This window comes from Thamnophis elegans, chromosome 4, assembly GCF_009769535.1.
Source record: "Thamnophis elegans isolate rThaEle1 chromosome 4, rThaEle1.pri, whole genome shotgun sequence".
NCBI classification, from domain to species: domain Eukaryota; kingdom Metazoa; phylum Chordata; class Lepidosauria; order Squamata; family Colubridae; genus Thamnophis; species Thamnophis elegans.
The window spans coordinates 67,117,555-67,144,389 of NC_045544.1; the positions used below are offsets into that span (position 1 = coordinate 67,117,555).

The 26,835-nt window shown below is 39.4% G+C and overlaps 2 protein-coding genes across 2 annotated transcripts in view; one reads left to right on the forward strand and one right to left on the reverse strand.

The window, feature by feature from the left end:
• The window catches only part of PCNX2 (pecanex 2), a 102,489-nt gene extending 92,785 nt beyond the window's left edge, over positions 1-9,704 (reverse strand). The window contains exons 1-7 of the mRNA XM_032214975.1: positions 9,337-9,704; positions 8,004-8,203; positions 7,372-7,489; positions 5,274-5,310; positions 2,723-3,994; positions 955-1,117; positions 602-753 (exon numbers count right to left, since the gene is read on the reverse strand). Of these exons, the coding sequence (XP_032070866.1) occupies positions 602-753; positions 955-1,117; positions 2,723-3,994; positions 5,274-5,310; positions 7,372-7,489; positions 8,004-8,203; positions 9,337-9,489 (2,095 nt within the window). The 5' untranslated portion in view covers positions 9,490-9,704. The remainder of the gene's footprint in view (positions 1-601; positions 754-954; positions 1,118-2,722; positions 3,995-5,273; positions 5,311-7,371; positions 7,490-8,003; positions 8,204-9,336) is intronic.
• Positions 9,705-16,449: 6,745 nt separating this feature from the next.
• MAP3K21 (mitogen-activated protein kinase kinase kinase 21) overlaps positions 16,450-26,835 on the forward strand; it is a 53,272-nt gene continuing 42,886 nt past the window's right edge. The window contains exon 1 of the mRNA XM_032216379.1: positions 16,450-18,507. Within this exon, the coding sequence (XP_032072270.1) occupies positions 17,568-18,507 (940 nt within the window). The 5' untranslated portion in view covers positions 16,450-17,567. The remainder of the gene's footprint in view (positions 18,508-26,835) is intronic.

Below are 26,835 nucleotides of genomic sequence, written 5' to 3' on the forward strand. Positions count from 1 at the left end.
AACTGGAATTGGGAAAATGTTAAAGGGAAGAGAGCAAATTAAGTCCATGTTTCATTAAAAGAGTATAGACCAGTGCTGCAGCTAAGGGTCAAGATTAGAATGTGGATGGTCTTGAGTACTGGTGGCACTGACATTCCTCCCAAAGGAAAGGGGATAAACTACTGAAGCTATTGCCCACAGCACATTCAAATATTATAAAGGAGAGTTTGTGGAAGAGAAAGAGAAAGGATGGCAGAGAACAAGGATGGCTGTTGCAGCATCTGGAAGCCAAAGTGCAAAGAGAGGAAAAGAGAAGGGAAAAAAACTAAAGCTTGGAAGAAGTTAGGAGAGAAGAGGAGAAGAGAGGAGAGGACAAAATCTTGGACATTATGAAGCAAAATAAGATGGAAGAGTCAAGAGGCTATGAAAGGGGAAAGTAGGAGGAAGGTGTGTTGGATGTTTGCCCTCTTGAGTAATTTGTAAAGATAATAAATGAGGGAAATAAATAAATGCACACATACATACTTGGACTGCTTATCTGACATATTTGAAGTGCTGATGATAACCTTCCAAACTTTAAATGTAAAAAGAAAAGCTCTCCCAACCCCTCATATGAGGTTACCATTTCCATCTATGAAGGAATAGATGTGCATTGCATCCACGGACATCTCTTCTTGCACCGATGTTTCAGGCCCACTTATGACTTGCAAAAGGGAACTGTCTGGCTGTGAAGTTACCCGATAAATGATCTGTCGTTGTCTGGTGCTCTGATAACTTGTCAAAATATCAATAAGAAAAATGGGGAGGGAGGAAAAGAGTTTCAAAAGCAGCAAGTGAAATCTTTCTCTTCCCCACCCAAGCAATTTCTCATGAAACCAAGAAAATAGATCAAATGAAATTTGACGTGAGTTCTTTTATAATGGATATGGCCAACACATTTTACAGCGTACTTGAAAAAAAGAACTTAGTTCTTACTGGGCAGTGAACTTTATTGATTCTGGGATCACTGGATTAACATTAGTACAATCCTGAGTTTCCATCTCAGTTTTCTCCTGTTTACAGGAACCATGATTTTCTTTTTCTGCACAATTCTTTCCTGTTGTCAATGCACCCTCTTTTTTCTCTCTTAGAAAGCCATCTGAAAGACACAGAGAAAACTTTCCATGTACCACCTGGGAAATTTTTTGCTTGTATTCCCCCCCCATCCCCACCCCCCGAATAAAAAGGTCTTCACACCACTACTAGAGCAAAGATCAGACCTTTGAAAATCAATTTATGATCTCATTAATTCATGCCCCACATTAGAGATCAAAGTTAATAAATTTATTGGGCTAAGCACTTACATATGATGATTGATGTCCACTAGGGATGCTGAAAAGTAGCAATATCACAAGTATTAAATGAATCATCTGCTGTCTTTTCCTTTATGCTTGTATGGATTGATGGCAAAGTGATTCATAACCTGAGTCTGTAGGAAATGTGACATTAAATCTTTCCTTTTCCTCCTTTTCTGTCTCTTTGATTTTACTGTCAGCTTCACTTCAAACAGGTTTTCCTTCTCCTGCCTTAAATTCTATACTCTCTGTCTTCTTCAGATAGAGTATGTATGCACTATACTGCCTTCTCCTATCTCTGGGACAATAGACTTCTCTTTTTAAAAAAATATCCTATTCATTTATTACCTGTTCTCCAGTTTAACCTAATTTCTTTAACCTGTAACATTGATTGTTTTGATAATACAATATTTCAAGTATTCTGTTGCTACCTTTCAACCTCTAGGTCTCTATGATTCTTATCCACTTACTGTAAATATTGGTGAAAATTACTTTTCCCAGAAGTTGATAGAACCACATACGTAGAGGCCTGCTGCCAATCTAGTCCAACTTTTTATGTTATTCAGCAGCAGCCAATTAGATATATCTAGGAAATTCAAAAGCACAAACAATAGAATGGAAGCTCTCCTCCCATTGTTCTCCACAATCTGATATGTAAGAGATATGCTATATATTTAAGGAGATACTAAAATGAATAGAATGGAAAGACAGATCATTCACAAGTTTATGTAATAATCCTTTAAGATCACCTAAATTTGTATCCAACACCAAATTAAACATCTTAACATCCTTTATCTTCAATTTATTCATTTTGATAGATTATCCTAGATTTTAATTTTGTCAGTTTATTTAGGAAATAGCTGAAAATTGTTTTATAATCTATAGTTTATTTTGCAATCTTTGACCAACAAGTCCTTCTGTTCAAAGCTGTAGAGCCATATCCTTTTCTTGCATTAGGTAAATTAGGGTCTGAAAACATAAATATGATACAGAACTGGAAAAGCTGATTTGGAAAGGATTTTGGTATAGAAGAGGACTTCTAGTGAATGAACACTATAAAATGGTATATAAATCTAAATTCTACTGCTACTCTTAAAGCCTAGTAAAGAAATGTATAGTTTTTTTCCTAACCCAGTAAAAGATCAAGATTAAGATCAGCAAGGAGACAATGTGTCTTCTTAAAAACTAATCCAATATACATTTAATGAAGCCAAAAAACCTTATTCATCTTATATCAATTATTATTGACACTTATTTATGAACATCTAATATTTAATATTCTAGAGCATATATGTATATTTATTGGTAGTTATTGCTTTTAGCATGAGTGGAAACTGCCTTTATTGCACATAAATTCCTCACATTTCTTGTATGCACTGGAAACTAATAATTTGAATTATGCACTGTACCTCCAGCTAGTCCTTTATCTTTGGTAGGCTCTGCTTTTAAATCTGGTGCTGTTGGCTTTGAAGTGTTGATGGATTCCAGCAGTGAAACAAATTCTAAGAAATTTGATTCATTTGGTATCTGCCCTTCTTTAGCTTCCAGGTCAGACTTTGAGGTGGGCAAAAGTTTTTCTTTTCCACTAACTGTCTCCGACGAGTTCTTACTTAAAAACACATCTGTCCCACTATCCACACTAAGAACACGAGCATGTCTCTTTTCATAAGTTGTTTTATATAAGGGCACCTCCAAGTTCCACTGGCCTTCTTCTGGGTCTTCTAGAATTTCAGAAGCATTTTCAGGACACATCATCCCTTCACGACTGTTTGATGGATTGTCACTGTTTTCCTTTCCAATATTGTCTTGTTCACCAGATTCATAGCCAGAACACTGATTAGATGACGCATTTACATTTAAATTATCTGGGGTTCTCAAACTTTCACTTACTTCTTGGAAAGCATGGCCTCCATTGTCTTCCGATAGATCAAAAGTAATGACAGGGATTATCATTTGATTGTTACTTTGTTTACTGTCTTGAACTGTCTCTGCCACAGCAGATTCTGGATCTGAACCAGATTTCTCAGCGCTTGACCGTTTCATGTGATGCAAGCTCTCTAAATCAGTAGCTGAGTTATGGGTGCTACTCATGGTGATAACTATTTTAATGGGTTCATGTAATGTGAATGGATCCCCAGAATGAGAACTGTCCACAATTGCAACAGCTATCTCACTTTCTGAGTCATCAAACTGTGCTTTTGAGTCATCTATATAGGGAGAGCTTTCTGCAAATCTCTTAGTCTCCACAGTATTGCACTGAGGAAAACCAGTTCTTGTGCTGTCTTGAGCTGACCCATCCAATACATTCTCTTTCCTTAAACACGTAGGGTCATTTAAATCCTCTAAAAAGAGGACAGGACTGTCCATGTTCCAAGACTCAAAAGAAATGCCTGTTTTTAAAATATCACACTGGGATAAGGAAAGATTTGGCAATTTTTTAACAACCACATCTTTATCCAGCGGAGCATCCTCTTCTCCAGTATAGTTAGAAGGTTGTGCCTTCTCTTCTTTTTCATTTGATCCACCATTGATAACAATCTCCACTGCATTTGGCTTGTCCACTATTACTGGTGTGGTGGAATTTGACATACATGTCACAGAAGCAGGTAAAATATCAGCTTTGATGCAGGGTGAGGTCAACAATACTGATGGGACAGGTTGTTCTTCTGAAACCAGTACTCCTAGTATAAAAACAAATACAGAGAGATACTACAAATCAAAGATATATGAAGTTTTCTCAGAAAAGACATTCCAAAAAAATTATTTAAAATTAGCAGTTAATGTGCCTTTAAATCCCATTGCTTGGAATGGAAAGTGAATACGTCCCAATTTAAATTGTCAGCACCTTTTTTTTTTGAGAGTTAGAATCTACAAAAAATAATATAGGTCAATAGAAAGTCATGAAAATATATTCAGTATGTAACATTATTTTTTAAAGGTAAAAACCACTTATTTATTTGTTTGTTTATTTAATTTCTATAGCTACTCAACTTAGTCAATGACTCTAAGTGTCGTCAAAATTCAAAAACTATTGCTGTTAAAAATGCTGAAAACACGAATGTATGGCAGCTATATGGGTTCCAGGATAATGATGCAAAACAGAATTTTGATCGGTCTCTGGGACCAGAGAATTATTCTTCCGAGCTTTTGGACTCATGCTGAAGCCCTTCTTCATGGAATTTCTCTAATGAAATGTGTGCTTTAGGCTGCTTTGTGAGTTGTGTTTATGGGTTGTCTTCCTATTGACTATTGTGTTGATGGCAGGTGATTGGCTGTCATTTCCTTGAGTTGTCAAGCCCTCGGCTCCTAGGTATTTGATAAGCTGGTAGTAATTCAGCACTCCTGTTAACTGACAAGGGGCCTGTTTTCTGGACTTCAATTATTTCCCTGGATATATTTGCACCTGCATGGCCAATGATCTTAGTTGTAAAATGAAATGTATGTCCTTCTTCATTGCAATGTGAGGTAACTAATGAGTTTGGGTCCCCTGGCCTGACCACTCACTTGTGTTCTTGCAATCTGGTGCAGAGGTGGTATTCAGCAGGTTCTGACAAGTTATGGAGTAGAAATTTTGAGTAGTTCAGAGAACCAGTAAATACCACGTCTGACTGGGCCCATCCTCATCTATTCTCTGCCTCCCAAGTCCCAGCTGATCGGGAGGAAATGGGGATTTTACAGTATCCTTCCCCTGCCAGGCCCACCAAGCCATGCCCACCAAATCATGCCATGCCCACCAAGCCACGGCCACAGAACTGGTGGTAAAAAAAATTGAATCCCACCACTGATCTGGTGGTTAAACAAATGGGGAGGAAGCTAACCACCAGATTGCAACAACACATGCAAACAGTCAGACCAGAAGACCCAAACTCATTCATAGTCTCACAGAAGACCCAAACTCATTCATAGCCTCACATTGCCATAGTTGTCCACCTCTACTATAGAATATTGTTTGAAGCATACCTTTCAGATCTTCAATGGTTTCTTGAGCTGGCAGGTTCTGAAATGAAATACATCAATTAAAATGAGGTGAACTGTAAATGTAACATTGCATGTGTTTCAAAGCAACAAATAATGCAATTATGTCCCATGTTCCATTAAATCAATGGAACCCCAAGATTAATGAATAAAATCATTGGATTTAAATATACAGCAAGAAAGCTTGCCAGACAAACGTGTTTACAAGAAAGCATGAGGTATAGGCATTGGGTTATCTGTTTTGTTCAGACTGTATTTCATAATAAAGAAAGAAGTTACCAATAGAAGAGAATATTTTCGGCTCCGGGTTGATGATATTATCTAGATGGGTAATGAAATGTCTGCAAGAGAACAAGCAGGCTCAGGCAGCACCAGGGACCCCCACAGAAGGAAATTAAATAATTCTGACTAAAACTGGAAATTATAAGTTGGAGAAGCATATCATTACTGCTGATTGATACAGAGCTTCTACTATGATGGAGAACTAATCCAGTGAAATACCGTATTTTTCAGAGTATAAGATGCTCCGAAGTATAAGACACACCTAGCTTTTAGGGAGGAAAACAAGAGGGAAAAATTTCCCACTGACTCCCAGCAATTTGTCTCCTTGCAGCAAACAGCAAACAGTACAGAAGATATACACTGTTTGTGGTGTTACATTTCAGACTGTACTTGTACAGATGCTGTTAAAATTCATGTGGCTTATTCTCTGCTATTTAAAAGAAGATATAATAGCACTGGGCCTCAAGTATTTATTTTAAAAAGCTTCTTGTTAAGTTGTCTAGAACAATAATACAGCAGTCTTTAAAAAATAAGTCTAATAATTTGAATATTCTATAGGCATTTATAGTTATTGACCTACCTCCTTGCAGCAAACAGCCTGTTTCAGTTTAGCCTGATTAGAAAAAGAAGAAAATCTGCCTATGCCTCCCACAATATGCCTGTTGCAGCAAACAGCAAGTTTCACTTTAGGGGTGGGGGATGTGCATCTTATACTCTGAAAAATAAGGTCGTTAAAGTGTTAAATATGGACCCAGATATCCCAAGATGTTTCTAATGAATTATGAAGTTTGCTGGTTGACCTTGGGCTAATCACTCTTTGTTAGACTAGGCTCTAAATATAAATAGCACTTTTCAATTTTTTTGTTACAAGACAGCATTTTTTGTGAAGAAGCGGGGGACTTATTAGACCAAGTACCAGATTCAGTATCAGGCCTGCAGTGGTTCCTTTAAGAATCTTTTGCCTGCCACACTCTCATTAAGTGTGGTGGCGGAATAGCAAGGGGTAGAATGTGTTGTTTTCAAAATAAAAAATTCCTTTCTAGAAACTCAAAGTCATCTTTTGTCTCCACACCTTTGCACCTGACCGGAAGCAGCTGGGCATGGGTGCTATCATGGAAGAAGATTGGACAATGTGATGGACTGTGGGTGTGGGGACAAGATCATGAACTTTTAACTGGGTGGGATTCTGATGTAACTTCCAGAATTGGGATTCCATAGCATGATGCCAACATGCCTGTCTTATTAAATTGGAACTTTAAGGATAGTTTTGCCTTTGATTCTGATTTAATTCTGCATGATATTTGGAACGCTGACGTTCAGCTTAACAGTCCCCTGCATTCTTTCACTCAATTGAATACTCAGTTCTCAGTGCTGATGACATTTTCCCACAAGATCCAAGATTTTTTTTTAGCTTTCAATTCCCCTGTGACTTTCCATAATTATTTAGAATTTGGGGCCATCATGCTTTCAAGTTTACTTCTAGAGTAATTGCCAAAATGAAAAACACCTATCGTTTCATGAATGCCATGAGAAGAAAATTCCACTCCCTTCTCTACTCTTAATGGAATGAAGCAAAATGTATCATAACAGCTTCCCTGATCCTGCTTCTCTCCAGGGGTAACATGCAAAACCTTGGAGCACAATGTATATATTGTTGTATTGAGAGAAAAAAAGAAATGGTGGGAGGAGGGTGATATTTTTAAAATAAAACCCATATTGCATTTGTTGTTGTAATAAGACACCAATGGCATATATAGAGTGAAAAATACAGGAATATTATTATAGACAAATGTTTACCAACCAGGCTTCCTGAAGGGTAATGAGAGAGCATAGCCTGCCCTTTGATGCTATTGTGGATGGTTGGTGTTGAACCATTATGCTTAGTCTCTTCAACTGCACCATTGTCTCCTATGTTATTGCTGTTTAAAATAATGCATATGCAAAAAAGTTAGTAATCATTATTAGATAAGGAATAATTCATTCTCAAGGATGCTGTGCTTATTACAAGCTGATTCAGAAATGTCATTAACTTTCTTGATGGATAATCTGAAACAGATGCCTCATTGGCTCTAGGTAAGCATCAACTAATCTAGGAAGACCCAGCCATAATGGCATGGTGACCAAAAGCTTTGTAATGGAGAAGGTTCACTTTCCAGAATTTCTTGCTTCAAATCAGAGTTGAACTGTGGGGTCCTCTGATGATGTTACCTAGTTGGGTAATAAAATGTCTGCAAGAAAAGAAGCAGGCTCAAAGAGCACCAAGGACCCACAAAAATAAGTTAAATAACTCTGACTAAATACTGGAAGTTATAAAGTGGGGGATGATGATTGATACAGACGTTCTACTATGATGGAGAGCTAATGCATTGAAATAGTTAAAATGTTCCCATTGCAGACAACCCTGACCAAGATAGCATAGAGAAATAAACTTACCTGAGATTTTTATGCTGAATTGCATTGTCTCTTTTATACTTTTTATTTTGTTTCCCTTCCTTACAAGGGAGCTTTTGTTGAATCATCTCTCCTTTGTCAAACATCAGGTGGAGGCGATAAGAGATCACCTTTATTATCATGAATAATAAGGTCACAGAACCACAGTAGATAACAGCTGTGATGGCAGTGGGGGGACATGCCTAGACAAAAGTATAATGAAGTCAAGCTCATCATCAAAAATGATATTTAAATAACATGATGATTAATACTGTTGTGCTTTTTTTAAAAAAATAACTATAATTATACAGCTGATATTTGCCTTGTTCCTTTGCTAATTGTTTGAAATGTGTCATCTATAGAAGCCTGTAGATACCCTAGCATTATTCCTTTTCAGGTTTTAGAGATGAGAACTGGGGTTGAAATACAATCATTTGCTAATAGAATTTATGTCTGGCGAATGGCTTAGAGATTATAACTCAATATGCTAGTGATTGTCATATTATCATTTTTCTTTAATGTTAAGAAGCTATTATGCTTTGTTTTTATTTTATACTTAATTTTTTGGTTTAACTCTCCAAACATAATGTGCATGTATGCATGTGTGAGTGAGTGAAAGAAACTTTACTTGAGCATGTTAATGTTGCAAACCAGACCTTAGGTACTATACCCATAACTGACAGAATTACCTATTAACTCTTTATATACCCAGTTTAATTTTGTTAATACACTTAGTGTTTGAGACTTGTGTCATCAAAGCACAATCAATTCAAAGTTCTGTAACAAGGGACAGAAATATTTTTGTTACAATTAATAATAAAGAATGGAATGGAATAGAATAGAATAGAATAGAATAGAATAGAATAGAATAGAATAGAATAGAATAGAATAGAATAGAATAGAATAGAATTCTTTATTGGCCAAGTGTGATTGGACACACAAGGAATTTGTGTTTGGTGCATATGCTCTCAGTGTACATAAAAAGATAAGATACTTTCGTCAAGAATCATAAGGTACAACACTTAATGATAGTCATAAGGTACAAATAAGCAATCAATATCAATATAAATGGTAAGGATATAAGCAACAAAGTTACATAAAGCCATCACAGTTGATAAAACTTTTGAGATTCCTTTTCCGGTCACTGCTTTTTGTCTGTTAAATCCTTCCCCTCACACCTTTCCTCTACACCCAGCAATCTATAAAGTCCTCTACCTCTATCCTGGTAGATAAGAGGGCAACATGTGCCTCTTCTCCACATCAGAGGCCTACCAAAGGACCCTTCATCCCCCTCTTTTTTGTGTGCCCAGACCTTTCGCCGGCCGATCAGACTCACCAAGTGCAGCGCCATAGGCAGCAGCAACAAGAACAGCCAGAGGTAGAGATGGCAGCTGTTGGTGAATTTGCTTTGCTCCGGATCGTGGTACCAGCCTCCGGTCAACGCTGCCCAGACTCCCTGCCGGAGCAGCTGCACCGCCTGGGACACCATCGCTAAGCCCTGCACGGAAAAGGCCGCCGGCTCAATCTCCTTGCCGTGGCTCGGAGCGGCGGGAGCGACGGCTCCCCCAGCAAAGACGCTTCTCGGCGTCGGGCATCATCCGAACCTCCATGCCGGATGCTACAAGGATTTTCCCATCATGCTGCGGTGGAGCCCAATCCACCAACCGGGTCTCCTGCCACCCAAGGATGCAAAGCAAAGGCGGCGTCCTTCTCTCGACTCCGCCCCCTCCTATCTAAAAATATGCTGCGGGGGAACAAGACGTCGGGACACGCTCTGATTGAAGCGTTTTCCGGGATGGAAACGTATTTCCCCTTCTGTGCGTGTCTCCCGTTTCTCGGTTAATAATTTACAGCTCTTCACTGTACATATTTATATTAGCATATGCTTGGCGTGTGTGTTGAGCCGCAAATCCCATCATTCCCCGGCAGATGGTTACTGGGGGGGGGGGGGGGGGCGCCAGCTTGGAGAACATCTCTATCCTAGTCCTTTCTCCTTCCCCGATCTTTTCAACTAGCGTCCGCGGAAGTATCGCCGCTCAATCTTTTCCCCAAAGATAGCATTTCTCCCACTCCGTCTCCTATCGTGAGATAATTAGTAATGCCTAGAAAGCAAGCCTGCCTCTGTCTCAATGCAGTAGGCTAAAGTGGTTTGAAATAGAACACTAAACTAGGATCAGACTTCAGGAGAAACTACCAGGAAATTCCAGAACCCGAGGCTGGACTGGGAAGTCTTAAAGCATGCCGAAAGGCGACGGTGGCTAACCACTTCCGTACTGTGGCCAAATTACACGGAAGGTGCCATTGAATTGTCAGAACTCCAGCTCGTCCGGAAAGCTATTTCTGTATGAAGAGCGAGGATTACTGCATTACTCCGTGAGAAAAAAAAAAGGGGGGGACGAAATAAAAGGTAGAATTGTGCAATAGCGTCATCACTGGTTGAAATTTGCCGTAAGACGTCGAGTTTTCCCGACATCTTCAAGTATTGCATTAGAAGACTTCAAGGGTTGGACTAGAAGACCTCTAAGGTCCCTTCCAACTCAGTTGTTCTGTTACGGGTACGGTAATGTGGGAAGAAACAACACTACCACAAATCAATCTCCCCAAATTATAACGTCGGAGTTGCGCGCTGAGTGGCTCAGCACTAGGTGTTGCAGGTGTCGAATTGCAATTCATACCCCGGAACAAAACAAATAATTCTTGTCCCGTTTCTGAAAATGCGGAGACCTGTTTTAGCTCCTCTTGCGTTGGGGAAAACACACAGGTTTCTGAATTTATGTGGAGATTCTCAGTCATCCAGGTCATGGTTGTCCAAAAGATGCTTTTTTTCAAGGGGCAACGGGACTTTCTGGTTTTTCTTTGATGACGTTTCGCTTCTCGTCCAAGAAGCTTCTTCAGCCCCACCATCCAGTCAGAGCTGAAGAAGCTTCTTGGGTGACAAGCGAAACGTCTTCAAAGAAAAACCAGAAAGTCCAGTTGCCCCTTGAAAAAGCACCTTTGGGACACAGGCTTCTGGCTGGGTAATTAAAAAATTAAAAACCAGCGAAGTCAGCTTAAGTTTTTTACTGAGGCATCTATATTAACTATCTAAAGATTGCACTAAACCCTGCACAAAAAGTATGAATAGTGAATGCCATGCGAAGTAGACTCCTTAACATTCACGTGGATATGGGAAAGGTTCTATGGGTGTAAAAGTAAAGAACTACAAAGCCAAGACATGCTTGTTTTACTTCCTTCCATCCACCACTAGGAAGTGCTATTGACAAGGTTTCAGCCAATTTAACAGCAAGGAGAAAATGCTCTAGTTAATATGTCTCAACGCACTACTATTCGTTTCCAGTGCTTTTAATGTGTAAGTTTTCTCCTTCCTGCTGTGTTTAATATTTGAAAAGTGTGTTATAGTTTTATCAGTAGTGTCTTTGGTGATTTGGAATAAAGAACGTCTTGAATTATACCATTATATAACGATTCTTGTCTGCTATTGCATATGTCCTTTTAATTGTATTTCTCTCACGGCTCCTTTAAGTATCAAATTCTTGTTATGATACAATTTATTAAACACAGCATTATGACTAAACCAAAGGCAATATATTCAAAAATGTATATTGCTCTGCTTCCTTCTCTCTCCCTTTTCCCCCCAACAAGGTCAGCTTGTTGGAATAACAAACCCCTCTCATACCCCAGAGCTACTATGTTGCATTCCAAAGAATGTGCTCATAATTGAATGTCCACTATGAATGATACCCAAGCCTGCTTTAGAGTGGCCTCGTTTCTTTATTGGCTGTAAAGCAATTTTATTGGGTATCCTTTGGATATAGAGTGCATACACGCTCACATTTTTTGTGATCTACGTACTATGTAGCAATAGCAATAGCAGTTAGACTTATATACCGCTTCATGGGGCTTTCAGCCCTCTCTAAGCGGTTTACAGAGTCAGCATATTGCCCCCACAGTCTGGGTCCTCATTTTACCCACCTCGGAAGGATGGAAGGCTGAGTCAACCCTGAGCCGGTGAGATTTCAACCGCCGAACTGCAGCTAACAGTCAGCTGAAGTGGCTGCAGTACTGCACTCTAACCACTGCACCACCTCGGCTCCCTATGTCACAGAAGATTAGAATAGAATAGAATAGAATAGAATAGAATTCTTTATTGGCCAAGTGTGATTGCACACACAAGGAATTTGTCCTTGGTGTATATGTTCTCAGTGTACAAAAGGCGAATAAAATACATTCATTAAGAATAAAAAGATACAACACCTAGTGATAGTCATAGCTAATAAACTGTCAAATCGTACTAGGAATCAAATAAAACAATATAATTGAAAGATACAAACAACATGGTAATAGTCATAAGTGGGAAGAGATAGATACTAGGAAAGAAGAGAAAATAATAGTAATACAGTCTTAGTAAATTATTTGACAGTGTTGTGGGAATTAGTTGTTAAGCAGAGTGATGGCATTTGGGGGGGGGGAGAATAGAACTAGCATGGAAATAATAATGTTTGTTCTTTGGATCTTCTCCAGTTGTGGCTTTTTTTAGGTGAACTTTCACCATAATGGCTCATCTTGGAAATAATTATTTTACTTAAACCTGTTGCGTGTGTCTATTTCTTCTCTCTTCTTTCTATACAACTCACTCCTACCGGTGCATGCCAACCTTCCTCATTTATCAACTAAAAGACTCAAACCCAGGAAGTCTCCACTGGCACTTGTACAACATCTGCCCAAGAACTTTAAGCTTAATTCCCAGTGGAAGCCAAATGGTTGGGTCTTAAGACATATAAATGACCCACAAGAAAAGTGTCGGGCTTTGAACTACCACATCAGCAATGGACAATCTGGAATAGGATTAGATGACCTAGATCTATTTTAAGATTTATATTTTATTGTGTTTTATTAATCTAGATTAAAATCTACATGAAATATATATTGCTAGTTCATGTATGGCATGTCAAATGCTAAATATGACAGGCTTTAAATTTTTTAAAGATTTGAACCCCATCTACGTACAAGACTCTTTGCTTCTACAAAATAGACATCTGCATATATATGTTCACCATCATCTCTTCCCATCCAAGCTTCAGGTCTCCAGTACTACTGATGTCCAATCTATGGATTCCTGAAAGTGTTACATACTGTTAGTAGAAACTGTAACACTTTTTTCATGTATTAATTCCTTTTTGAAAAGCTTCAGTCCTCAGTCAAAAAAAGGAAGGAAGGGTCTTGATCAATGAAAGATTAATTATAAAACAATTCTTGCCATTGGGCTTATAATTTAAAAGATTGTCTATTGCAACATGCAGTATTACTTCATTCTGAATACAGTGGAATATTAGAGGGGGAAGCCAAGTTTCAACTGAATAATATAATTCAATAATTTTGCATAATAATCTCCCACAAATTCATTTAAAATATTTGTAAGGTGAGCTCATCTTTTGATCATACTTCTCTCTTTTTTTGGCCATTTAGATAAAGCTCATGTGCTTTGCAATTTGTCAAGATTTGTTTTAGAAATTACTGCTAGTTTCCTCTTTTATAAATCACTGAAAAAGCAAAGGGAGTCAGAGTGCTTCTCTGATGGGGTGCTTGGACAAGCCCACTTTCAAATCTGCAGTACAGTCATTATAAAGCTAAGATGCCACGTGACCACTTTTCATCGCCAAAGCAACTAACCTTGGAGAAATCTGTAAGATTACATCTGTAAGACAATGTAATATGCATGCAAGACAACTCCTATTATAAAGATTAGAGTCTGCATGTACATATGTTACTTTAAGCATGTTTTATAAACCACATTAGCTGAAAATGCTTCCAAATCTGTTTATATTTTATCAATTGTTAAAAAAGTAGTCTCTACTAACTCAAAGATACTTTTTCAAAAACAAACCTTCCTTTGTTTTTCCCTGAAGACATTTCCCTCCTCATCCAAGAAGCTTCTTCAGATGAAAAGCGAAACTTCTTCAAGGAAAAACAAAGAAAATCCAGTTGCCTTTTGAAAAAGCAGCTTTGGGACAACCATGACCTGGATGACTGAGAATCTTCATAGACAATCCCTGCTAACAAGCTTAAAATTACAAAGGAATGAAAAGAATGGGGAGGAGAACAGATTAAAAAAAGCACGTGGCAATCCTGGAAGTCATTGTTCTTATGACCCATATGAATAGCAATGGATGAGGGTGAGTCAATGGGAGACTTGGCACTGCATTCCTATAGCACCCGCTACAATGCAATGGACAAAAGAGGAGGAGTCAAAAATGCTAGCTGAGCAATAGGCTAAAAACTAATGCAAGATGGTTTGCTTTTGAGTTGATGGCTACTAAATCAGTAGTGAAGAATTTAAAGCAGACCTGTAATTATAACATTTCTGTACTGTATAAGTGTTTGGTCTATCTGAGGATGGATGGGGGAATAGCTACAATAGGCTATAAAATACTCTAGTTGTTATGATTCAACCTTCTGACATCTTTGCCTGGATGACAGAGATTGGCAAATTGCAACACATTTGGGGGAGGAAACCCCCGAGGTTGGTATAATTTGTACATTCCAATGATTCCCTGCCTAAGTGGCTTGCTCTGATTGATGAAGCTGCTTGGATGAGCAATGAAGCATCTCAAGCTAACAAAAATTAATCCAGCTGCCACGATTCAACTTTCCAACTACTATACAGGTGAAGGTTCCCCTCACACATATGTGCTTGCTGTTCCCAGCTCTAGGGGGCGGTGCTCATCTCCGTTTCAAAGCCGAAGAGCCAACGCTGTCTGAAGATGTCTCTGTGGTTATGACTAAATGCCAAAGGCACATGGAACGCTGTTGCTTTCCCACCAAAGATGGTTCCTATTTTTCTACTTACATTTTTACATACTTTCCAACTGCTAGGTTGGCAGAAGCTGGGACAAGTAACAGGAGCTCACTCCGTTATGCATTGCTAGGGATTCGAACTACCAAACTATCTACCTATCTACCTGGTCGAGAAACTCAGCGTCTTAGCCACTGAGCCACCGTGTCTGGCTACTATAGGCAAGTATAAATATCCAGACATGAGGGATAATTCTAATTTGAGCAGAGTGCTAAATGATATTTAAACATAATTGTGGGCTTATTTATCCCTCCCTAAACACTGATTCACAATACTATCTGGTATCCTTATTAATATTGGGTGAGACAAAGTTCCTTAGTACGACCCAGCTGAAACAAATTTCAAAATAATAATAGCTCTCAATGAACCATTGTAGCTGGCACTATTTACAATTTTCTTTGCCAATGTGTTTCCCTGCATGAAATTTGGCCTTCAAAGAATACAAACTGCCCAACAAGAGAAGTTACTAACATTTAAATGGTTACATAGACAGGAAGGAAAGAGATTATATAGTTTCTTCCAAATCACAACCCTAGCAAATGAGCTCAATAACCAGAATTTTCTCTACAACATTTCAAAATCCTAATCCAACTGCATTTTCCTAAGTACCCAGTCATTTCCTAATTACCTGGGAATAAGCACCTTCCCATACACTCAATGGGACTTCTTTCGAATAAATATCTGTTGTGAATAGTTCTGTTGTAGAACTGGCACATCTGAGATTGCAATATCACTCTGGACTGATAGTGGAATCTTTAGACTAGCACTGATATAACATTTTAAATTCAGGAGATTGACATAAGAGTTACAAAGTCAGCTGTGCATTGTCCATATAGCCTGTTGGGTACTTCCCTAATACCCAACATAAATAATATAAAATGGCTACTCCAACTAATGATTGTTAGTACTGTTACTATATGCATTTACTTGGTTGTGGTCATGTGCCCATTTTAAGCCCACATTGAGCCCAGAAGGGGAAAATACTGGAATGTACATGATTTCAGAAAATAAGCATTCCTTGTTTGTTGCATAATTAGTGTAAAGGAACTTTTACTATAGCTCAAAATATGCACTGTTTATTCCATTCAGTGGTACAAATCCATTGTGAAATGCAAGACTTTTTTTATGTACAGTATTATGACCAGGTTTAGTCCAAGGAGTGGGAGACCGTTGGATTTAAAGAAAAGGTTGCTAAAAGACTATTTCAAGAATTTCAGCCAGTATGGTCAGTGGTGAAAATGCTGGGTACTGCAGTTCAAAAATATCCACAACGGTTGATCCCAAACTTTGAATATCTTCAAAATGCATGTCTATGGGGAAACTGATGCCTGTTAGCACCCTGTAGGATATTCCAGATGCGGACCTTACCACTTTCCCATCTGCTACTTTTTCAGATGTTTGTGGGAAGAGCAGCCGCAAATGTTACAAGAATTACAGACTGAATAATCGTCGCTCCAAGAATGCCTAGCAGTTGATAATAACAAACCAAACCCTGGCATTGGCTCATGGCTTAAAACGAGCCAATCTTAGAATACGATTCCCAAGGCTTTCCCAAGCAAAAAGCCCCCGCCGCCCGTCCCATTCATTGCAGCCCGGCCTTCCCCTCGGAGAAGAGCGCGCGCGGCTAAGAGCGCGCAACAAGTTGCAACAGCGTTGCCACCGCCCCTTCCGCCTTGCCGCGTCTCTGCCTCTGCCGACGACCCTTCCTTTCCCGAGGGCGCCCTGGAGTTCGGTGCTTGGCACTGGCGCCATCCGTGACAGGGGGAAAACCCCCCGCGACCACAGCCAGACACGCACCTGTACGACTTCACTCTTTGACCCGCACCCGGAGCCTGGCCTCGACCGTCACGTGCCCCCGGCCGTCCAATCCGGACCGGCCAGTAGTTTGTTCGGGAGCTGCTCTCGGCGGCAGAAGAGTTTGCTGAGAAGACCCGGGAGAAGCGCTCGATCGGCCGTGGCGGCGGCGGCAGCCTTGCTTTTAGCCTCTGAGGCTGCCTCGGATCGCCCGCGGTCTCCGTTTTCTCCACCTTCTCGGTTCCGCGAGCGCTTTACCTGCGGCTTCTCCCATCGCCTGTCTCCTCTTCTCGTTCCGTGCGTGGCTCTCTTCTCTCTCACCTGGGCCCCCTCGGACTGCACCCCTTTGCAATCGCCGCTTCTCTGTGATTACCTCTTGCTTCTCCTCCCCCGCTCTCCCTCCCCTCCCTCCCCTCCCTCTTCCCTCATTTCATTTTTCCTATTTTATCTTCGCTTCGCTTGTTTTTCTTCTTTCGGGCCGTGTGGCCGTTTTCTCCTGGCTCCGTATAAATCACTCCATACAAACTTTCTTTGCCTCGATCCCATTTATCCCGAACGCTTTTCACTTCCTGCTTTGCCACCGGTCCTTTCTCTGAACTCTGATATACATCTGGATTGTGCTTTCTTTCTCTTGACTTCTTCACTCCTTCCCTCATTGTCACCTTATGTTATCTTTCTCTCATCACTTTCATAGCTCAGCTTCTTGCCTTTGAACCTGCACTCCAAATGTCTGATCCAAATACTGTGGTTTCTACTCCTCACTCATCTCATGCTCCAATCCCCCTTCCTTGTCTAACCAGGAGTCTCTTTTCTTTTTGCTTCGTTTCACTCCTTTCCTAGCACTTTTATGCCTGCCTAAAATAGGGAAGAGTTGGCTTCAATTGCAACAAGGCTAATTAAGAGCTGAAGAAGCTTCTTGGATGAGAAGCAAAACGTCTTCAAAGAAAAACCAGAAAGTCCAGTTGCCTCTTGAAAAAGCACCTTTGGGACAACTTCATCAATTGTTCTCAAATGCTGAGGTGGAAGCTGATGTGGTTAGTACCTGTATCTTGACCATGGCTTTGCTGAGCTCTGAGGGAACAGCTGAAGGGAGCTTGGGGACCAGTGACAACTCTTGCCCACTGTGGACCGTGTTGTATGACTATGAAGCCACTGGAGAAGATGAGCTGAGTTTGCGTCGAGGGGAAATGGTGGAAGTTTTGTCTAAAGATGCAGCAGTGTCTGGAGATGATGGGTGGTGGGCAGGTAAAATCCATCATCGTCTTGGCATCTTCCCAGCAAACTATGTGACTTACCAGCCAGGCTGCTACCAACATCCCCAGTTAGGCTTGTTGGAGAAGACTGAGCATCAAACTCAAAACCTGGCCATGAGTGATGGCCACCCTGTAGATCACAAAGGCTGTATGGGTTCTCTAGCAGAGATTGACTTCCAGCATCTGGAACTGCAAGAGATTATTGGAGTTGGAGGCTTCGGTAAAGTTTATAGAGCAATATGGAAAGGCCAAGAAGTTGCAGTGAAAGCAGCTCGGCAGGATCCAGATGAGGACGTCATGGCCACTGCAGAGAGTGTGAGGCAGGAAGCCAAGTTTTTTTCCATGTTGAAACATCCGAATATCATTGAACTTCATGGTGTAAGTTTGCAGGAGCCCAACCTCTGTCTAGTTATGGAATTTGCCAGGGGAGGACCCCTCAATAGAGCTTTGTCAGGTTCTTTCCCCACCACTAGTGGGGGCCACTGGGGCCGTCGCATTCCTCCTCATATATTAGTCAACTGGGCAGTACAGATTGCTCGAGGGATGCTTTACTTACATGAAGAAGCCATCGTCCCCATCCTTCACAGAGACCTCAAATCAAGTAACAGTAAGTATTTCGAACAGTTTTTTTTTAAAAAGGACAATTTATGCATACTTTCCCATGTTTCTATATTATAGTAATGACAAGTTTTATTTACAAACTTTGCAATGCAAAAGTGCTGTTTAAGATGCTTATCATTTTATGCTTTAAGAATTGATTTTTCAGTTATCAGATATGTACAAGTGCATTCCACCAAACTGAATCAAGTATTTTCTCCTCTTGGCTAACAATAGTTATACTTAAGCATTTCCATACTTGGTGAGGTTTGGTTACTTGGAAGTATGGAAGTCTTCTCATGACTCATACAACGGGAAGACCTGGAGAAGTCTCTTCTATGAAATCTTGGCTATTAAAACTGAAATCTTAAGGAGCCAGTCGCAAGAGCATATAATTTTGAGTAGTCATAAATAGAATCAGATTGTAATGCTATTATGTAATTTTAAATGTGTTGCTTGAGTTGTAATTATTAGCTGGATAAAATAATGATGCTGCCTAACTCAGCGAATTGGTATTTTTATTTCATCTTTTTAGAAGAAAGCAACAATAGTTTACTATGCAGTATTTTCATTCTTTTCACTGGTATTAACTTCACCGGCATTTAATCCAATTTTTAAGCATAGAAAATTTAAAATAAAATTGATAGGGTGATAGTTAGAATTACTGATTTGATGCAATATGTTAGCAATACCTAGCGTGTTCTTTATGAAGAAGATCTCATTTCTTGAGATCAGAAAATAATACATAAAAAGAAGTTTATTTTAGTATATTCTCCAACAGATACTGTTTGGAATCATTTTTGTTTCAGTCATGAAACAGTTTGAAAGTCTACCTCCAAGGCAATGAAGGAAAGTGGCCTAAAGTACTTCTTAGTTGGTATAGATGCTATAGAACCATAATGGCAAACCTATGGCATATGTGCCACAGGTGGCATGCGGAACCCTCTTTGTAGGCACATGAGCCCCAGCTCAGCTCCACCACGCATACGTGTGCGCCTTCCACTGGCCAGCTTATTTTTGTGTCTCTGCCGTGCAGGGGGCATGTGGGAGACATGCACATGTGTGTGGGGGGGTCATGGGCGCATGCATGGGGAGCATGCAGCACTCCCACACACCCCATTTTTGGCCCCAGGAAGTTTAAGGGAGGCCTGCCGGGTCCAAAACAGGGCACAAGGGGTTCACGCATGCATGTGGGGGGTGGGGGGTGGGTAAAGCACAGGCACAGGGGTGTGAAGTGCTCAGGTGGGTGTTGCATGCACATTCCATTATGGGTGTGGGCGTTTTTGGCAAACGATGACAAAAAGGTTAGCCATCACTGCTATAGAAAGTTTTTTTTAACATTGATTGTCCTTCAGTTTCTGTAATGAAACTCCTTGAAGTTTAAATGAATTATTTTCATTTTAAAGCCACTTCCTTTTCCAACTCAAATTTCTTTAGAACATATAATAATGTTTATGTCCGTGATCCCAAAATATCCCTAAAATTATATGCTGCCATTTGTGGTTTGTGTATTATATACATTTCTAGGTTTTAATAAACACTATTGTATGTGTACCAGTTCCATAGGTGAAGTTCAACTCATGAGATTCTTTTTTTCACAAGAGACAGAAGAAACCTTTGTGATGGGAAGCTGTAGCACCTTCCTCATAGCTGGTTTCTTACATAAATGAATGCAAAGTGCAGGAATGAAGGCAATAATAGGATATAGGAAAGAAACAAAGCAAATATGCACTTCCTTTGCAATAAGTAATTGAAACTATGTTGTCTGTGATGTTTTATTCCTAATGTGTAATTTGGATTAAAAATAAAAGATATTCAGTCAAGATCAATGTCTAGTGAATATGTCCTTGTACTTATTCTTGTAGGCATGTTGAAAGTCATGTGCCATTCGCTCTTTTGTTTTTCCAATTACCTTCCCTCACCAGGAACCATAGAATTCCTGGGTGACTCTAAGCCTGAACCTATTTGGTTTCCATCATTAGACAAGGTCATCTAGGTTCTACTACCTGCCCAGCCATAAAAGAGACAAGGATCTTGCAAATGTCAGCATTGAAACAGTCATAGCTATGAGTGCATGCCATAGTCTTGATCTAGGCACTGCCCATCTTACTAAATGATTCTGGGCAGTTTACACTTCATTAGTTCAGCTCATGCCTGTTAAATCTTCTCTGCAAGGGGCAGATTTTGACAGATACGAAGCAGACAGAAAAGCAAAATGTACTGATTAACAAAACATATATTGCTGATCAGCCAATATGAAAAAATGGGATTCAAGGATTTTCTGCTTATACTGTACTGAGTTGAATTAAAATTTAGATTCAGTCTTAAATGAAACTTAGTTGGTTGACCTGATATAATATAATAAATCAAAATTGGACAAACTGCATTTTATCTTAGAGCAGATCATTGGATCCAATTCATAGCAATCAATAGAGAAATCTATTGTAGCTATTATTAGATGTATAATCCCAATTTTAGAAAAGAAGGAAGACATGGCAGCCTAGTCCTGTAGTATATGCATCTTAACTTTAAAGCAGTTAAAATGTACATTGTAGGGCAGGGGTGTCAAACTCGTGGCCCACAGGCCAGATGCGTCATGCACTGGCCTTACCCACGCCCGGTTTATCAAAGGGGAAAAATCTCACGATACGTCACATGACAACACCATGACGATGCGAATTTGACACCCCTGTTGTAGGGTGTTTGTTGATTAGTAAGAATTAGTATTTACTTCTGTTTGCATATTGATATAGACCTGCATGGTGGTTCATAGTCATTTGTTTATACACATTAGCAATATGCAGTTATTTAGAACCAAAGTGGAGAATATGCTTTAGAAGGGATGTGAATGCATTCACTGCAACACAGGGCACCTTCTTAAAGAGGCTGCCCCTTTCCTAGGTCCATAGAGCAGCCCCACAATTCCAGAAAAATGACATTTCCATCAGGGATGCTATATTATTGCAGCACCCCCTAACTCCCTAGTGTGCATTTTCCTATGAATGCAGAGCTACTGTGTTTGCTCGGGGAAAAACACAGATTTTGAAGAAGACATCAACTGATATACCAAGCTCAGAATCAAATATTTGCATGGAACTAACAATGGTCAAATATTTGGTTCGATTAGGCACATCCATTACAAAATAGATGACCCTCCCAGAAATATAAAGTTAGGAAATCCCTTCAAAGTAGGCTTTAGAAGAGAACCAGTATGGCACACTGGTTAAGGTTTTGGGGTTGGGCTGAAGGTCACTCTTAGCAGTGGAAGCTCACCTATGACTTGGGTCTCTCCAATCAGTAGTTCTCTCCTAGCCCATAGTTTGGTGGAGAAAAAAATAGGAACAAGCGAGAGGTGGCAATTGGCAAAATATGTGCAACGGTGTCATCCTGTGTATGACATGACTTGCACACCTTTGTCATGCAGCATTTGCATGATGATGTCACTTCTTTCCTAAGGAATTTTACAGAATAGGAGAAAACAGAGTGTACACCACCTCAAACTCCTGGAAAAAAGGCAGGATATAAATCTAACAAATACATACCAGTAGTATATGTATCTTCAACGTGACTACCCTCCCCCTGCCATAGCCCATGAGTGACATATATCTAAATGTAATGCAATTATAGGAATCCTAAAAGAGACCCGCAGGAGAGCTGGAGTATATTCAGTGAAACATACTATAACCCTCACAATCTGCTAAAAGTTTGGTCAAAGCCTATACCGTTTGTCCGAAATTTCGCTCTGAAAGGTTTTATAATGAAATCAATCAATCTTGCAGCCTATGTGATACTTAAATTGGTGTGTGGAGAATGCAGATGCTTCTCCATTGAACCAGTGCAGTGAAAGGTTGTTGTCAGAGCTTTATGGTTGTCCAGATCAGAAAACTGATCATACAAGAAGACCAAAACTACCGTATTTTTTGGAGTATAAGATGAACCAAGATTTTGAAGAGGCAAATTAAAAAAAAAAAGTTTTTGCGCTCTGCAGACCTCCCAAAGACGGGCCCCTTTTTTGTCAAAAAAGGGCATGCATAGCCTTTAGGTGGGTTGTAGAGTGCTTCTGAGGGTTGGGGGGCAAAAACGAGCATAAAAGGCCCATTTTTCACCCATTTTTGCTCTCCCCGCCCCTTGGAGCACTCTGGAATTCCCCTAAAGGCTATGCATGGCCATTTTGCAAAGGGGACGGGGTTTTGGGAGGCCAAAAATGCTGTATTCAGTGTATAAGATGCACCCAGATTTTCACCCTCTTGTTTGAGGCGAAAAGGTGCATCTTATACTCTGAAAAATACGCTAGGTTTTACTGATTTAGACTACATTAACAGAATCAAATATTCACCATAACATTGAGCCCACTTCCACAACCATTCTCCATAGTTCTAGGAGTTCCTTATGGGTCTCCCTTCTAAATTCTAAATGACTACTTAAGTAACTGGAAAAAAGGATTGTGGGCTGTATCCTCAGTTGCTCATAAATAGGGCACAAATAGGATCTCAAAGCATTCCCCCCACCTGCTATGTCCCCACGATGCTTCCCTTTGTTCTGACATTATTCAAAGTTAGGTGTATAAAGACTGTTAAGTTTCATAGTGCAGTAAGCAAGCATGGGAGGTGATAGCAGTTCAAATCCTACCCCACAGCCCTGGAACTTATTGTGTGGCTTTAGTTTGGCAGTTCTTTTTTAGTCCAATCTACATCACAGGACTGTTGTTGGGGGGGGGGTTATTTGAATGTTATGTAAATCAATGTTTCTCAAACTCAGCAACCTGAATATGTGTGGTTTGCTGGAGAATTCTGGAAGTTGAAATCAACACATCTTAAAGTTGCTAAGACTGAGAAACAGTGTTGTACAGGATCTTCAGCTCCTGAAGAAAAGGTGGGATGTAAATAGAATGAATAAATAGATGCTGCTTTAGTAATTAGCTTTTGTTTTTTAATCATCTTTTGAAAGAACATGTATGTGTTTCTATTAAGAGACGATGTGGTTTGTATTGGGTTGAGTCATGATGTGTTGCAAGAGATTATTCTGCTTATAGTCATAAATTACAGAATTCTATTATTTGATAGGGAATTAATGTGTGTAAAACCCTTGTAACCAGCAAAAAGTCTGCAACAGCCTAAAACAAAATATTCAATATTGGTTTTTATTTTTCAAATCAAGTACCTATGTTGAGACTTGGTGAACATTTTATATTGTGGATTAATTAGAAATGAATGACACAAATAAAACATTTTTTCTACTCTGTGGAGAAAAATTGGCAGGTTCATAGAACATCACATTATTCTTGTTTTTCTTGTGCATAGATATTTGCTGATGTACAAGAGAGAAGATGTGTGAGAAGATGTGTGACAAAGAATCCTTTTGGAATTTTATTACTGCCAGATTCCTTTGGCCTACTATTGACAGAGATTTTAAAATATTAACAGCAGGAAAAACCAAGGGGAGAGAGTTCAAATAATTAAAATGAATTAGCAGAGAAACAAAGCAAAGAATATTATGATGGAGTATTGTTTTTATTCCAATTTCCTATCACAGAGGCAGTGGCTCAGTGACTAAGACGCTGAGCTTCTCAATCAGAAAGGTCAGCAGTTTGGCGGTTCAATTCCCTAGTGCCGCGTAACGGAGTGAGCTCCCGTTACTTGTCCCAGCTTCTGCCAGCCTAGCAGTTCGAAAGCATGTAAAAGTGCAAATAGAAAAATAGGCACCACTTTGGTGGGAAGGTAACAGTGTTCCATGTGCCTTCGCCATTTAGTCATGCCAGCCACATGACCATGGAGATGTCTTCAGACAGCGCTGCCTCTTTGGCTTTGAAACCAAAGATGAGCACTGTCCTCTAGAGTCAGGAATGACTAGCACATATGTACGAGGGGATGTGATTACCATATTTTTGGAGTATAAGATGCACCCTTTTCCCTCAAATAAGAAGGTGAAAATCTGGGTATGTCATACACAGAATACAGCATTTTTGGCCTCCCGAAACTCCGTCCCTTCACCAAAATGGCTGTGCATAGCCTTTAGGAGGCTTCCAGAATGCTCCTAGGGGTTGGGGAGGGCAGAAATGAGTGAAATATGGGCTGTGTTTGCTCATTTTTGCCCCCTCAGCCCCCAGAAGCACTCTACAAAGACTCCTAAAGGCTATGTATTCCCTTTTTGACCAAAAAACCAGGCCATTTTTTTCTCCTTTTGCCCCCCTCAGCCCCCAGGAGCACTCTACAAGCCTCCTAAAGGCTATTTATGCCCTTTTTTGGACAAAAAACGAGCCCATTTTTACGAAAAACGGGCCGTTCTTGCGAGGTCTGTAGAGTGCAAAAACTTTTTTTTTTTAATTTGCCTCTTCAAAATCTTGGTGCTTCTTATACTTTGGTGTATCTTATACTCCGAAAAATACGCTATTAGTTCTCTCTCTTGCTTTGCAGAAAATTCAGTCCATAGCTGTTCTAGACTCTCTTAAGATCTGTCAGATAAGTGGGGGGTGGGGTGGGGAGGAATTTATGCAATTGGATAGAGATCAGAGTATGCAAGAACCAAACTCAAAATTCATAGAATATATTAGGCAACATTAGTGAAGCTAGTCTTTTATCTTGTTCATACCTGTTTCTCAGTTAGATTTTTTTTTAAATTCTCTGTTGAATGCCAACATATAGAAGAATTCTTTGTTGCCAAAATGAACCCCAATTTTTTTCCTGTGGTACCACTGGGGGAACGTTTAATGCTGCCCAGTTAACACAAATACTATTCATATATATTATGAATTTATAATGTTATATACTGTTCTACTGCACTTTTTATAAAGAAGAAAGACTATTTCGGTCTCTGCCAGAACTAGATAAAAATTATCGCAATTATCATCTGCTTATTATGTCATAGTGGGCTTTAATTTAAAAATTAGGGAGAAAGTTGTCAAGTGTTATTATCAGTGCTAGGCCATTGGTGGTTAAGTCTGAATTTACTTGTATTAGTATACTTTGTATAGTTGGTCGATTAATAAGAGTTAATGATGAATAAAGCATCCTTCTCAGTCTGATGCCTTCAGAGGGGACCAGATTAGGGGAAAGCTTGATAAAACTGCTAGTTGAGGTTTATGTTCTCAGTTTCCTATGAACTGAGATACTTTTCAAGAGAAATGAGCTATATTGATATTTTGCTGATTTCTCCTTTCAAACCATTGTCAAGAAGCATCAAATATAATGATTTAAATTATTGCCGGAAAGATTTGTTTAAATTGTTCTTTTCATAAAAAGAATACACATGTTTTTTAAGTAATCTTAGTACACAGTAATCGTATCTCAGAGATACAGGTTTCATTTTTAGACAATACATGCCAATGTTATAATTCTCATTTCTTTTTTCACATCAGAGTTCATTAAACAATTGTTTAATGGCAAGTCATTTTATTTAGTAACAAAACAAATATGTAGTTGTTAAATCATTAGGAGGTGAACCAGCCCCAATTCAATTAATCATGGATGTCAGAAAACATTTCTGTCATGATGTGCTAGGACAATCATCACCACAATCACCAAATAGGATTTTAAACTGTGTGAATATAACTTGTCTGTTCTGGTTAGCCTTTGCTTAACAAGCAACCCAAACTAAACCAATAACAGGAAGGACCATGTCTTCTCAATTGTCAAGTATAAGCCAGCCTGATTGATACAAAGCCATAGAGGGTGGACTAGACATATTATAAAAAGTTATTAAGAAATAAAAATTAAATTGGCAATTTCAGTGAAGTCAACCTTTGGAATTTTAAATGTTGGGCGGTTCATACAGAAGAACATGGTGTCCTTCCATTTTGAATGGACATGAAATACAAGTTCCCCTGCTTTTCCAAGTAATTGTTATTAAACTGGAATGCATGTCACTTGTTGTCAGCTTTAAAACAGCACATGAGCAAAAAAAAATAGTTTCAATTTAAAATGAATTACTATAAAGAAAGAAAATAAGACTCTGAATATTGCAGAAGTACTGCTGTAACAATAAAGATGCTTATCCTCTGGACCTTAGGTAGATATGGGTATCCCATGACCTACAACCATTCATTTAATGACTATCTGAAACTATAAAGGCACTGAAAAAATGATTGATTGATTTTCACACTTATGACCCTTGCAGCATTCCAATGTCCACATGGTCAAAACCAAATGGCAACTGGTGCCTTACACTGTCCCTGGGTCATGTGATCATCATTTGTAACCTTCCCAGCAAGCAAAGTCAATGCAAGAAGCCACATTTGCTTAAAAAAACCTGCATGATTCACTTAACGACTGCAGCTATTTGCTTAACAATTGTGGCAAAAATGGTCATAAAATGGGACAAAATCAATCTAACAACTGTCTTG